The sequence below is a fragment of the Natator depressus genome, chromosome 17 (assembly GCF_965152275.1).
Source record: "Natator depressus isolate rNatDep1 chromosome 17, rNatDep2.hap1, whole genome shotgun sequence".
Classification (NCBI taxonomy): Eukaryota; Metazoa; Chordata; order Testudines; family Cheloniidae; genus Natator; species Natator depressus.
Genome location: NC_134250.1, coordinates 17,767,651 through 17,782,500, shown reverse-complemented (window position 1 = coordinate 17,782,500; position 14,850 = coordinate 17,767,651). Strand labels below are relative to the sequence as shown.

Below are 14,850 nucleotides of genomic sequence, written 5' to 3'. Positions count from 1 at the left end.
GCCACCCCGGAACAGCGCCGCCCTCCGCCAGCCAATCGCCGGGCAGGGGCCGGCTGGCTCCTCAGAACTACCGCTCCCAGCGTGCACCGGGCGGGGGCGCAGAGCGGGACTACAAGTCCCAGCGTGCATCGGGCGGGGGCGCAGAGCGGGACTACAAGTCCCAGTGTGCACCACGCAGGGCCGCGGCTGCGCTGGGTTGTGCGGGCGGCATGGAGGCGCTCGGGCAGCGGCATCGCGCTCTCTACAAGGGGGCCGCAGCCCCGCCCTGGAAGGAGACCTACCGCCGGGTGAGGGAAGGGTGCCCCCCCCCCCCGCCGGTAGAACGCGGGGGAGCCCAGTGTTCGCGCACTGGATACATTGTAACGATTTCCCCATCCCGCGACGGGCCGTTCTGCGCGCTGCCGGCGACCCCCACCGGAGCCCCGCTCCTGGATCCCTCCAGCCGCTGCCCCGGGCTGGCTGCAGCTGAAGGGCTGGGGGGCAGGGGTCGGTGTTTTAGTGGCCGAGGTTGGGAAGGATGCGAGATCCAGGTGGCAGGATTCCCATGCCCACAGGCTGGGAGGGGAGCAGCCCTGGCCCGGGTGGGGAGACCTGTTAATAGGAGCAGTTACTTTAGTAGTGTGGGTACAGTACCATTGGCACCATCTTGCAGAGCGGGAAACTGAGGCACGGAGGGATTGCGTGCTCAAGTGTAGGACTAGAACCCAGGTCTTCTGACTCACCAGGCCAGCGTTTATGCACTGGGCCCTGCTGACTGCCTAACACCATTTTCGAGGCTGGGAGCATGGGCGTGTACCTGACGCGGGTCACCCCTGTCCCTGATGCCTGTCCCTTATGTGGCGTGAGGGAGACCCTGGTGCCCGTTTACCTTAAGTGCACCAGGTTGCAGCTCTTTTCCGGCTCCTCCTGCACTTCTCGCCTGACCTTCTCATGCATGCACACCCTATATGTGGCCCCACAAAATCACAGGACCTTCCTCTTCAACCTCTAGTGGCCATCTACCACACCAGGGAGAGAGTTTTGGCTGAGGGGGTTCTCTGCGACTGTGGGGCCTATTTCCAATCCTCCTCCTGTTCACGCATCCAGGCAGAGCGCCTCTGGGTGGCTCCCTTGATACCTTCGAGGAGCAGTGGATGCTCTCTGCTCGGGTGTCCCCTTCAGGTTCCCTTTTTTTGACCCTTTGACCTTCACACCTGCCCTTGTTATTTTTTTCTGTTGTCCCCTATAATCATTTAGTCCTGGACTCACTGGCTCCTCCCCCTAGGCTGGGGGAGGGCCCTTTAGCCATGGGTGGGCTTGCACCAGCCAACCTCCCCAGAACCCAATAGGACCCTTTTCAAACAAGGCTTCCTGTAGACCTATCTGCTAATGGTCTAGGAGCTTGACTGCTCTCTGGTTCTGTCTACCTGCTCCAGCTGGGACTTCTCAAAAACCATGTTACTATTCCAGTCCTGTAATTTTTCAGTTTTTTTCAGTTACATCCCTGAGCTGTAAAATCAGTGTCTGGTTGCCCCGTTGTCCATCCAAAAGAAGAGGCATGACACTAATGAATCCTGCATCCTCTATTTTGTCTTCTCTCAAAGCGCTGTGTGGAGAGACTTAAAAACAGTCGTGCCAAGCTGCTGGATAGATACCGCCAGGCTGGGGAGAATGTGCACTGCCATGCGCCGGGTGCTCTTCTCGTGCATGAGGTGATGGAGGAGGAGTGGCAGGCCTTGCAGTCAGTGAATGTGAGCCTGCCCTCCCTCAGGAGAAAGGAGGCGCTGTCACAGGTCAGTGAGCTGGATTCTTGCGCATCATCTTGGAGATGCCCTATGCATGGCTTCCCCATCGAACGACATTATAAACTGCATCTCCATCCTCAACCAGAGAAACATTTATTATTAACATTTATAACACTTCAGTCCCTCTAATGGGCCTGATCATTCCTGTTATGTGCAGGCCCTTACACTTTCAAAAGCCTGTTTGCTTTAGGGCTCATCTTTAAACTCTCTGGGCTTCTCTCTGCTAATCAGGTGCTATCTCAGGGTCACAGATATGCACAGCCCTCCATCTTCTCATCTCAAGATAATGTACATCTATTGTTATTTATATCTAGTACCCTTCTCCCCCACTACCCAAAAAGGTATCTAGCTGTAATGCCCTGCTTTAAGGATCTCATGCCTCTGGCTGGTCAGGATTTGCACAGCTCCAAAGTTTTGAGCTGCTTCAGCCATATGAGTGGAGGATCCAACATCAGGAGCTACTGCCACTCAGTCCCTTCAGCACCAGTTGCATGTGAATCTTGTGATTCTGGGTGGTTGGTTGGTTTTTTGCCTGTTTTTTAAAGATTAGTGTTATTTGTCCAATTTCTTAGAATGACACACCCACAAATGGATATAAAATGTTAAGGTTTGACGTTAAAGGGGATTGGAGCTGTATTTCCTTGAAACTTCTATCTAGCTTTAAAGGAGTCTGGAAACCTCTGCTTGCTAACTGCAAACAACCCATGGAAGTTCAGGAAACTCCCACTATCCAGTTGCAAAGGCAGCAGAGTCACTTGTTTGATTACACTGGATTGTTTTAATGCAGTACTGTCCTGCTGATGTTGTGAAATAATGCTCCCCCACTTGCCTTAAAGAGAGGAATACTGATCGATGTATGTTTCAGGTGTTGGAGGACCCCGATGAACTAGCAGTACTGGAGGAAATCCAACAAGAGTTGATCTCACAAGGTAGCTTTTAAAAAATCATATTTTTGATATTGACGCATGCCAATACCCTACGTGAGTCATTTTTAACCTTCCTGAAATCCTAGTCATCCATTTATTTGAGGCTGAACTTTCTTCTTGGTTTGGAAATCACGTGATTTCCAAAGGACTCTTTTAAAAAGATCTATGATCTCAGATGCTTTGGGATCCTGGTAGGTGGTTGGATGTGATTGGTAGTTTTGCTTTGTTACAACTCCAGGAGTTGAGAGTTAAATCATGGGATGTGTGAGAGGCCAACGAAGAACATGTTAGCGAGAGCTTTAGTTCCCTTGTGAAGGGTTGGAAGATCCATTGCTGGATAAGTAAAAGTGTCCCAGTGTTTCTATTAAGAATAGAAAACATGAAGGTTATCTGTGATACAGAACAAGTGTTCTGAAACCTGATAATACATAAAATATTTGATTTTTGCCTCTCACCCGAATTTGACTTTCCCGTGAGCAGTCAATGACCAAATGACAGCCATAATGACACACAACAAATCTCCTTTTGTATCCTCTGAAATAAGAGAGTAGTCTGAGCACAGAACTGGGATCCAGAAGCTTCAGGCTCTGACACATCACAATCTCAGTTTCCCTATCTAAAATAGGAGGATGTGAGGTGCAGTTGATTAATGCTTGTAAAATTTGAAATCTTTGGATGGAATGTGTAGTAGGCAGTTAGATTAGGATCATCTAAAGATTTTCAGTGGGCAACATGAGTAAAGATTTTAAGTCAGAATCCCCTAATGCTTTTGTAGCTGATCCAAAGAAAGACAAGTTACAAATAGTTACTAACCCAGATTTCTCTCTGCCTAGCCATAGCAATTTCATCTTGACATTTGCCTTAGGTCAGTAGCCAGTGACAATTGTGGGGGTTTTTTTTTAACAGAACAGTTGACAATAGAAGAATATGAACGGAGTCTGCAGTTCGACCAGGAGTGCCTCAATGCAATGCTTGACAGCTTGGACACAGGCAACAAGATTATCTGTCCAGTGTGTAAAAGGTGAGGTGTGTTCCGGTCATCAAATGCTATATGTTAACTAACTCACCAGCCAGTAGATCTTCTGAATTCACCCAAGTATGTGATGTTGTCAAAGCTTAAACATCTTTTTATGCATGCTTTGTAACAGCTGGTGATTGGCTGATGAAGTCTAGCTTCATTCATTCATTCTTGCTGTAATAAGTAAGAGATAAGTGAAGAGATCCAGTTATCACTGGAATGCAGCCAGCTGTGTAACTCAGTAGGCCTTTAACAGCAATATGCTGTAAGAAGACCAGACCTCACCTCATATTTTGTGTGTAACATGACTTGAACACCTCAGCTTTATGCCTCTCTTCCATACCATTCATTGCATGAAGCACACTGTTGGGTATGCTGATGATCAAAACAGCCTTAAGTGGTACAGGGGATTCTGCAGTGAGTTGACAGTCATTCTCTGGCTGGAGATGCAGTTTGGCCTCTTGCATGGAGGAGAAAAAAAAAAGCAGACCTCTTTCTCTAGTAAGGGTTTGATTGTTACAGTTACTCAGAAGGCACAAATCGGGTATGTGAGAGATGCTTCCAAAATCTAACTTCAGTCTTGCTGGAATTCAGTGTTTTCTCTTCTAGTTGTCCGTCAAGGTTATCACATTGTGTTCTATTTCTAGGAATAACCTGACTGTGATGAGTCATTTGGTTTTATGCCAGTGTGGATTACACATCAGCACACAGGTAAACTATATTTTAAGTGTTGTAGCGCCTGAGAGTTCTGGGCAAAGTTGCCTCTCTCGTGAATGCTGGTGACATGGTGCATTCATGTTTTTGTGCCCCCCTGTCTTGGTCCTATTTTGCACCTATACAAGCTTGATGGGAAGGTGGCTGTTCAGAGCTGTGGTTCTCAAACTGTAGTCTGTAGAGCCCATCCCAGAAGTCCATTGAATGGAATGATTGGAAAACCAAGCAGCAGGGGCTTGGGAGAAGATATGGGCCTATACATTCTCTCTCCTACTAAGCAGCATATAGAACCAAAAAAAGGCGAAGAAACCCAGTGTAGTAGCAGTTTGTATCTGAAGTGAATTATCCAGCATGTGGAGCTGTGCAGTCAGAAATGCTAGTTCTGAGTTATGTAAACTTGCTGCAAAGCGAAAAGGAGGACTTGTGGCACCTTAGACTAACAGATTTGAGCATAAGCTTTCGTGAGCTACAGCTCACTTCATCGGATGCATTCAGTGGAAAATACAGCAGGGAGATTAAAAGCACAAGATGAGTTTCTTAATCTATTTCTGTCTCAGGGTATGACAGAACAGAAGCTCTGGTCACTTCTAGAAGACAGTGTAACAGAACATGGTCATCAGTGTCTTCACAATCCTGAATTCTCCATCACTAGTGGAATGGAGGGAGAAACCAATCTTCTCATGAGCTGTCCGGTGAGTCTAAATTGCCAAGGGAGTCTTAGGGAAGCACCCAATTCACATGTGCTTCTCCATGTAGTAGGCAAAAACAAATCAACCTACTCAACTTAAAGGTTGTGCTGTTCCCCCTTCAACACCCCCATCCCCCAGACACACCCCTTTCGGGAAGCTTCTGGGTTTGCAAAAACACGGCATCTTTGTGAGGAACATGACAGTATGGTTTCGTTTCCATTTTCTAATTTGGCTACTTGTCCTTTACATGTATGATACGCAGTATGTGTTTCCCATGGCGTGTAACACAAGTGGAACTATTGGGTTAAGTAATTATCTATCTCCTGAATAAACAGGTTATTTTACTAAAATCAAAGATGTCTTTATAAGAATATATTTTAAAAAAATATACTCTTATAAAGACAAGTTACTCTTCATCTTTGTTTCCTTTTTTCTAGTTGTCTCACCTTAGACAACCTAGTGATACTGACTCATCTGTCTTTTACTTTCTGGTTCTCCTGCACTAGCACAGTGCTGCAGAGTTTGGATTGCAAACACTGCAGGGAATGCTTAAATTTATATCCACAAGACTACTTTTCATTTCAGTAACAAGCTGTGAAACCATTTTGATGTCAGCATACTGAAAGCTTGTTTGTAGAAGTCCCAAATGTTAGACTGAAATCAACATAACCTTTAGACTGTAGGGTCCCCACTTGAATTTCTCCCCGTGCATAGACCAAACCAAGGCTTAGTTGGAGGTACCTCTTAGCATTAGTGCCCATGAGGCTTGACCTTGTTCTAGTGTTAATTACTGTTGTATAGTCTATACCTGTAAGTGACTGGGCACTTTCTTTTCTAAAGGTCTGTGACTCTTGGACAGTCCTCCTGTAACTTCAACCCTGCTGGGGTTTCTCCATGGAAAGAATACACTAGTAAGATCCTTCCTTCAGCCTCTAAGCGATTTGGATGGCATCCTGCACATTTTTTTATATTTAACTGTATATAATTTTGTACTTAATACTGGATATCAAGCAATATTGGCTTAATCTGCACTTTTGATAGCTAAATAAATATTTGAAATGAGATGTGGCTGTTCACAAATGAGGCAAGCCTCCCCACAATCTTGAAGTCAGCACAAGCCTTCCCATAACTTACTGCTGCCTCTCTAGCTTTTCATTCATTTCCTGTTCTGCAGAAAGAACAGAAGGGGCTCTGCCTGTCTCAGCTTGTGTAGTTACATGTGACACACTTTAGAGCAGGAGGTGCCTGCTCCACAGTTGATGATGGAAAATTTCAGTTGTGAAATGTAAGTGAACATACACAAAGAACAAAGGTACCATTTTAGACAAACTGGCACTTACAAAAATTACACTAAAGTCTCCCCTCTCACTGGATCTAATGTCCCCATCATTGCTAGTACAGCTGAACCCCTGACCTTTATCATAGGAAAGGCTTTAATACATACCAGGTCCAAACAGTAAAAGCATATGTGCAAGTGAACAGAAAGTGTGATATAGCACATCTTTAACCTCAACCTTGAGCCAGACACAAGCTACGACTAGCATGCAGTGACAAATGTGAAATGACATAAAAACTCAACCATCACTTCCTTTTGAGTGTATAGGGTAGTAGTTTAAAGTAACAGTTATGATACAGTAGTGCCCTCTTTATCAGAGAGTAGGGCAGTCACATCTTATGTTTTCAGAATCACTGATGTGACAGATCCATGCTCCTGGGGAATATGTCTGGTAGTTTCCAACAGGACTGTGATAAGGGTAAACAAAACAACCTAGATCTCAAATGCTTCAGTTATAGCACATCAGCCCCACTCATTCTAAATAAAGATCACTGTAGTTTTGATTTGGTGCTGACTGAGTGAGCTAAACAGCTGGCATATAGAAGAACTCATGCAAGTACAGCTAATTGAGCTGCCAGCAGGGTTATGAAAAACCCAACCCAAGGATGGAGGGTTCCTATGTTTATTTAACTTGTATTAAACAATGTATTTGAAAGATTAGATACTAGAAATGTTAAATTCCAATTTTAATGTGTCAAGGAAAACAAACATTGATAAAAATGTTAAGTAACCAGATAAAGGGTAGTGCTCCTCTGAAATACTACAGAGTCTGTGCATGCTTAACATTAACCAATATGAGCTGGGCCTTCCAAGTTGTCAGGAATTCAATCTAGTTCCTGTGATCAGAGTTTCCTTTCAACAGTGCAGTCAAATTAATCCAGCGAGCCTAGTTTTACTACATCATATTTAGAATCCACTGATGCCAACTATTTATCCAAAAATGAGGAATAGGGGCAAGGGAGAGGCATCTTCACAATGCACAAGTCTGCCTGCAAGATTTGTCACGCGGGTATCTAACCATTAGGAAGGGGCCTGAGAAACCAACTCCTATAAGATGAAAGTCAGTGTTGGCAGCTCTGTCATCAGTCTGGATAAGATCTGAACTATTCATCTAGAAACAATATGCTTCCCCTCCTGCCTTCAATCACCTTCTGTGTTAAGGCAAATTAGTTTAACAGTAATATTTTATAGACTACCATAAATAAAATGCAGTCTGTAAATTTTAAGAACTCAACTTCCCCACGACCCACAGAAAGGCATCTGTGACTTTAAGTATTTGCCTCTGACCAATTTACACCACTTCTTAACCAGCAACAGTAAAGCAGAAAGAAAGGTTTTTTCTTGAGCGGATTTTATTCTTCATGTCATTATATCATGTTTCTTAATTGTACAAAAATACCCAAAAGGGTGTGAGAATGACATAAAACTTAAAATCCAGGCTGCAACATAAATTAAATTTGAAATGCAATCATTGAGAATCATTTTGTTTTCCATGATGTGTTTATCCCACTTTGAAGTTTTAAACTTACTGGTGGTATCAGCTGCGGGTAAGAGCACTGCTACAGGGTATCCATGGTTAAAGGCTTTGACTTTTAATTTCCCAATCTACTGACATTTGACAAAGCTTTTAAGGTCTTCAAGGAATCTAATGTACTCCTGGTGCTCCAGTGCAGTGCTGAGCTCAATTAACTCATCAGCAAATGTGTTGTCCACTCCTCGGTCAGCCAAGAAATCCATTAAGTGGTCATACAGAGCCTGCAAGAAATTATTAAACAAAGGATTATTATAGATAAGCATTGCTTTTAAATGCCCTTTTGTATTTCATTTTCCACTCGGAAGAAGTGAATATCTTTTCCCAAAATGGATAAAAGCCGTTTCCTTCCTCACAGCAGGCCTGAACTAGGAGCAAGATTTAAAGGAGACCTCTAATGGATGGATCACACTGTTATTTTCTACTAAACTGCACCCAACTGTGATACTGAGATGGTGTGATGACAATGTAAGCTAGTAAATCAAGTCTGTTGAAGACCATCTGCATCACCAAAAAGCCTTTTATCCCATCCAAGATTCTCTTTGTAATGCTGTGTATTTAAAGTTCGGACACAAGTTATTTTCAATACTGTCTGGCCAGCATGGTCAGAAGACTGGTACCAGAGGTATAGACCTGTTCAATTAAGATTCAGTTCCTTTCCAAATTATACATTGCATTTTTTCATATTCATGTATTTTTAGAGTTGCAACTAGACTTGTGTGATAATTCCACCCCAAAGAACACATTTTGTCCTAAGCAGTAAATGCAAACCAGGGATGTAGAAGACCTTCCCCTTTGCCAAATCTGATTGTGTATGTTTTAAAAAAACCCAAACCTAACCATCAGCATCTCAACCTCTGGCATTATCAGTAGGACTGTTCCAACCAGAGAGTCACACTTCTTGATACAGGCCTGAGCCTGCAAAAGGACTTGCACATACCAACCCTTCCTCCAACATGGATTTCCAGTTAAATCACTGGCATTTAGAGGGTATCTGCAGGTGCCTGGTGAGGTTTTTGGTAAATACACACAAAATATGCATAATAAAATGTGCCAGTAACACACAGACAGAAGAACATGCATGAGTGTCTGCTAACTTTACCTTAAATCTGTCAGTTTTTCACACTACTGGGATAATTTCACTAACAGATACTCAGTCCATTCTACAGATGAGCCTGCAGACCTCTCACTGACTTCAATTTATCTTAGGTACATAAATGGCCCCCATCACAGTAGTATCTGAGCACCTCATAGATCTATATTCATCTTCACAGCATCCCTACAAGGGATAGCAGTGTTGTTATCCCCATTTTACAGATAGGGAACTGAGGTACATAATTGCCTAAAGTCACACAGGAAGCCTGGGGCAGAAGTAGGGAATAGCACGTCCTAGGCAAGGACCCTAACCACTGGACTCTCCTTCTCCAAGAGAGCTCCTCACCAAGAAGCAATCCCAGGACAGGGTTCCTGGTGACTATATCAACATCTAGAGAGAAAATCAGGTGGGATGAGTTGAGCTAAGTTCTAATGCAGTCTAGCGTGCTACGCGGGTTTTAGCTGCACCTACCCAGTCAAGAGAGTCTGTGCTGAGAGTGTAGTTGGTGTCCTTCCAATCTGATTCTCCAGTGGGCTGAAAGCTGACCTCCCGAATTGAGAAAATGTCACTCTCCTCCTCTTCCCCATGTCCAATCTGACACAAGAAATGAGATCTGTGAGGAAGAATTGCCCAAACTGGAGAGCACCTTCAGCCATTACATTCTGGATCAGGAACGTTATTCAGCTGGTAAAAGCTATGGAGCCTAACACCATATGACTGACACATGGCAAACCTGTGTACACTTGCAGTTTTTGCTTATTAACATACTTAGGAGTCCCTAGTTCGCCTCTTGCTGTGTACATGTGGTGTGTCTTTGTGCAAATGTCCTTACAAGTTGCCATAACGGATCAATCCACCATTATTTGTTGCCCATTATCCTGTCTCTGACAGTGGCCAGTACCAGTTGCTTCAGAGGAAAATGTACAAAATCTTCTAATAGACAATTCTGGAATATCCCAAGAAGAAGATTCCTCCTAAATGTTGTCAACTAGAATCTGGCTTATACTATGAAGCATTAAGATTTATATCCCTTCTAAGGATTTTATTAAGGGTTTTTTTTAAAAAAAAAATCAAATGCAACTGCAATGTTCTCAGCAGAAAAAATGTCTAATTTATTTTGGAATTCTACTACTCTTGGTCTCAATGACACCTAGTGACAATGAATTCCACAAGTCAATTATGCATTGTGTAGAAATATATTTCCTTTTATAAGTTTTGAATTGCTGTCTTTCAAGTTACGGTACACTGCTAAAGATCGCTGCTCACTTCCTTCTGCCTACTTTGTTCAGCAGAAGCTATTAGAACAGAGGAAAGCAAGCAGCTATACTTAGGGAAGTGAGATCAGGATATACAGAGTGGAGTGGAACTTCCCGGCTCTGCAAACACTTAAAACCTTTTATTGTGTCGCACTGAAAAAGATGGTAATAGGACTGTCTATAGATTATGGAAGATGATATATGTTGTACAGCAAAATCTTGCCTGATCAGACAAGAGGAATAAGATGATGGCAAAATCATGCCACAGTCAGGAGGATAATGTGTACAGAATCAGAGTGCATTGTCCCACTCAACACAATTACCAGTGGTTCACTTCCTCCAAATCATGATACCTACCTCATCCTCAGGATAGTGGCAGTCAAGGACAAGAGTCTGTTTGGGGTCATCTTTTGTTACTTCTACAACAAAGTTAGGAGTCGATGTAAGTTCAGGCTATGAAAAGTAAGAAGAAGATCACGTTAGCATTGGACTCCACCTATGCTAGGTAACTACTTTCTACACAAAGACCAGTGGGAAAAGCAGGTAGTGCATAAGCCAACTGCTACAAACCTCAAACTGGTTTGTTTTTAAGACACTACAGAGATTCCTTGAATATGTCTAATATCGGTGTTCACGGCAAAGCAAGTTTTTACCTCAAAACCATCACATCACTCACTTTAAAAGTGGTAAGTGATACTATTTACTAACTACTGTAATACCGGATGATTAAATTCCACCATCACCATAAATATAAATGACCTTATAAAAGATCAAGGGGTGTGTGAAAATATTTATGGATTAAGATTTTTTTTAACTGTACTTCATCACAGCAAGTTGCAAAGGTAGCCATAAGTTCAAACATCTGAGTCCCTTCATCTTCGCTACAAAGGATCCTCTTGTACGGGCACATTTTAGGCCTACCAGGGGTCTTTCTTCCTTTGATATTGCAGTGAGAGGGTAGTTAAATGGTAGACCAGGCAAACGCCTAATGTCCTGCTCTACTACAGTGTACTTATTGAAAGGGTACATAAAGACTGTACATTTACCTCCTGTTCATCAGCTTTCTGTCCTTCTTGTGGCTCTTCATCAAATGTTGGTGGAATGCTGCTGTTAATGTTGAATGTAACTGTAATCCTTCAACACACCACAACACGAGGATGAGGTTAAATACCAGATAAAAGCCACACTAGTTGAACAACTGATATGGCTCTATTCCTGCTCACAAAGTTTCAGGTGCTTATTCTATCTGTGATGTCAATAACGGGGCCTGAAGTACATTATGCGCTTCACTGAATTTCCCCTGCACTTCGTATGGTGTGCTACTCTTAAGGATAAATTTTAAGATAAGACCACTGCACAAAGTTTAAACCCCATAAGTTCCCTGTATTTATGAACGAATGTATTCTCAGTTTACTAGGTTAAATTCATGTTTCCTGTTCCCCCCTAGAGTGAAATGGTGCCATGAATCCTGAGAAGACACAGGGCAAGCTACAATGGCAGAGTATACCACATTGCTCTACAGGATGGAAAAATAAAGTGACTTCAAAGCTTTTGTAATCTCCACTTGGCCTGGATGACAGCACAAAGTGACACTGGGAAGCAGTACTAAGTTAATAGCTTTTCATTAACACAACATCTATCATGGACAAGACGTGCTTACCCTGCTTCACTGGAATTTAAACTAAGTCCTTATGTTCACTGACAAGATCAAATATCAGCTCAGCGAAAAAACCCATCTCACGCTTACCTCTCACCAGCTATTTTCCGCAACAATTTGGCTTCAGTGCCATGCACTTCTAGCTCCCACCCTCCAGACATCTTGGGCAGGGATTTATTTTTCTGGATCTTCTTCTCCTCTTTAATTTCATCTATCAGAAACTCTGCAAATGCTTTGTCCCCTGGGAGGAATAAAAAGAGATGAAGATATTAAAACACCTGAGTTAGAGAAATATTGTTCCCTAGTGGCTAGAAGAGAAAACGAAGTTAGGCCTCCAGGATTCTATTTCTAGTTTAGTCACTGACTTGACCAAATACCGTCTGTGTACCTCAGTTTATCCTGGTATAAAATGGTGATGGTGGGGAGGTAATACCACATACCTTATACTAAGATTACAAGGCCTACTAGTTCATAAAAGAGTTTATAATGTTCAGCTGAAAAGCAGTATATTGAAGAGGGCAAAGAATTAAAGTGTGTGCAGAGTGATGACGTGTAAGAGCCCGTAATTTGCCAAAGGGGCTGAAGTTCTGTACAAAGAGTTAACTAACAAGTCATTACTAAAATACATTATTAAAAGCTGTTCTTTCAATACATACAAGTATTGATACAGGTACAATTCACGAGGAAAAAAGCACCTAAATTATTAATGAAGTGAGCACAAGAACTTGGATGGAATCACTGGAGTCTTAAGCGGGGTTCCTAGTGACTACAATGGACCTCAGGCATCAGAATCTGCCCTACAGGGCCTAAGTGTGAAGTCAGAGGGTAATAATCCCAATGTACCTCCATGACCGAGACTTGATTACAATACAGATAAATACCTGTTTTACCATCCATCCAAGGAGCTCACATTGCTTTGCAAACATTATGTTTCATAAACCCCTTCCATAAGGCAGGTGAATTATCCTTATTTCACCACTGGGTTTGCTGAAGTTAACGCGGGGGAGGGGGGGTAGGGGAGGGAGAAGAGAGACAGGACTGACACATAACAGAAAAGTTAAGTTTCAGAGTAGCAGCCATGTTAGTCTGTATTCGCAAAAAGAAAAGGAGTACTTGTGGCACCTTAGAGACGAACCAATTTATCTGAGCATAAGCTTTCGTGAGCTACAGCTCACTTCATCGGATGCATTCAGTGGAAAATACAGTGGGGAGATTTATATACATAGAGAACATGAAACAATGGGTGTTACCATACACACTGTAACGAGAGTGATCACTTAATGTGAGCTATTACCAGGAAGGGTGGGGGGGAGCCTTTTGTAGTGATAATCAAGGTGGGCCATTTCCAGCAGTTGACAAGAACGTCTGAGGAACGGGGGGGGGGGGGGGGGGGGTGTGAATAAACATAGGGAAATAGTTTTACTTTGTGTAATGACCCATCCACTCCCAGTCTCTATTCAAGCCTAAGTTAATTGTATCCAGTTTGCAAATTAATTCCAATTCAGCAGTCTCTCCTTGGAGTCTGTTTTTGAGAAAAGTTAAGTGACTTGCCAAGGTCACACATTTTGTCAGTGACAAAGACAGAACCAGAATCCCACAGACCCAACTCCCAGTTCTGCTAGAGTGTACATAAATCTCCCCACTGTATTTTCCACTGAATGGGTCCGATGAAGTGAGCTGTAGCTCACGAAAGCTTATGCTCAAATAAATTGGTTCGTCTCTAAGGTGCCCCAAGTCCTCCTGTTCTTTCTGCTAGAGTCAGACATCTGCCACCCATCCCCACCCCGCACCTGGATGCGCAGGAGACTCTGGGCCGAGGGACTGCTGGGAGGCAGAGGACACAGGAGCCCCGGGACACGGTCGCGCCCCAAGGGCACACACCGGCTTTCAGCTGCCCAGTGTGACTGAGCGAGAGCCCAGGAGGGAAGTGCAGCCCGCCGCCGCCAGGCAGGGAACATCCTGGACACACACAGGGGCCGCTCACGGCGGCGGATCTTCCGAGGGAGGGAGCCCGGCCCCTTCACCGCCCCGGCCCGGCGGCCAGCCCCGGGCCGCAGCTCGGAAGCGGCGCGTCCGTCGGGGCGTGTGACCTGCGCGCTGACCGCCCAGGCCAGGCAGGACCCGGGGGAACGGGCCCGCCCCGGGCCTAGGAAACCCCGCTCTTCTCCCAGGGCCCCCCCGCGGCCCGCCTCACCTCCCCCCCGCGGCCCGCCCTTACCCTCGGTGTGGAGGCCGCCGCAGCCGCAGGACACGCCGGCGGGCGGGGGCCGCAGGAGGCCGGGCCGCTGGGTCCCGGCGGCGTCCCCGCGGAGCAGCCAGAGGCTGCGGGTGAAGGGGCGGGCGTCGCAGAGCAGGGCCGCGGGCCGCCGCAGCAGCGGGGAGGGCGGGAGGCGCGGCGGCAGCGGGCGGAGGGCGGCGGCGGCGGCGCGGAGGGCCCGGGCCAGCAGCATCATGCCGGGAGCGCGAGGCCGAGTGAGGCGGGGAGGCGGCACGTGCGGGAGCAGAGGACAGGCGCCGGCCCCTCCCCCGGAAGGGCTAACCGTCATCACCCGGAAGCGTTTCTCCCCCCTTTTGGGGGGCGTAGGGCTCGGCCTCGGCCTCAGCGCCGCGTGGGCACGGCCTGGGGGCGGCTCCCGGGGCAGCAGCCGCCGCCGCCACCGCCCCCAACCCCTGGGCCTGGGTGGGGCTGGAGCGCCCCTGAGCCCCGCGTGCAAGGCGCTGTACAAATGGAGCCAAGAGTCCCCGCCCCGCGGCTCCATTTAAGAGCGTCTGGCAGGCTGGAGTGGGCCCACGCGCTACCTATGGCGTACCTCTGCCTTAAAGGCTTCCGGCAGCCGCGCGCT

General features: G+C 45.5%; 2 protein-coding genes across 4 annotated transcripts; one reads left to right on the top strand and one right to left on the bottom strand.

Moving 5' to 3' along the window:
• Nucleotides 1-146: 146 nt before the first annotated feature.
• On the top strand, nt 147-12,137 carry RPAIN (RPA interacting protein). 3 transcript variants are annotated; one of them, XM_074974467.1, is made up of 8 exons: nt 147-287; nt 1,584-1,772; nt 2,650-2,713; nt 3,617-3,731; nt 4,376-4,439; nt 5,000-5,134; nt 5,972-6,042; nt 11,798-12,137. In XM_074974467.1, the coding sequence occupies exons 1-7, from the start codon at nt 210-212 to the stop codon at nt 5,999-6,001; spliced, it is 675 nt and encodes a 224-aa protein (XP_074830568.1). In that variant the 5' UTR covers nt 147-209; the 3' UTR covers nt 6,002-6,042; nt 11,798-12,137. The 3 variants fall into 3 exon arrangements, with proteins under 3 accessions (XP_074830568.1, XP_074830569.1, XP_074830567.1); XM_074974468.1 differs by lacking the exon at nt 5,972-6,042 and having other exon boundaries at nt 11,798-12,136; XM_074974466.1 differs by lacking the exon at nt 11,798-12,137 and having other exon boundaries at nt 5,972-8,005.
• Nucleotides 7,209-14,475, bottom strand: C1QBP (complement C1q binding protein). The gene is made up of 6 exons (XM_074974465.1): nt 14,226-14,475; nt 12,098-12,248; nt 11,397-11,484; nt 10,708-10,803; nt 9,566-9,688; nt 7,209-8,222 (listed from the first exon to the last, which is right to left on the bottom strand). The coding sequence occupies exons 1-6, from the start codon at nt 14,458-14,460 to the stop codon at nt 8,073-8,075; spliced, it is 843 nt and encodes a 280-aa protein (XP_074830566.1). The 5' UTR covers nt 14,461-14,475; the 3' UTR covers nt 7,209-8,072.
• Between the last annotated feature and the right edge of the window lie 375 nt (nt 14,476-14,850).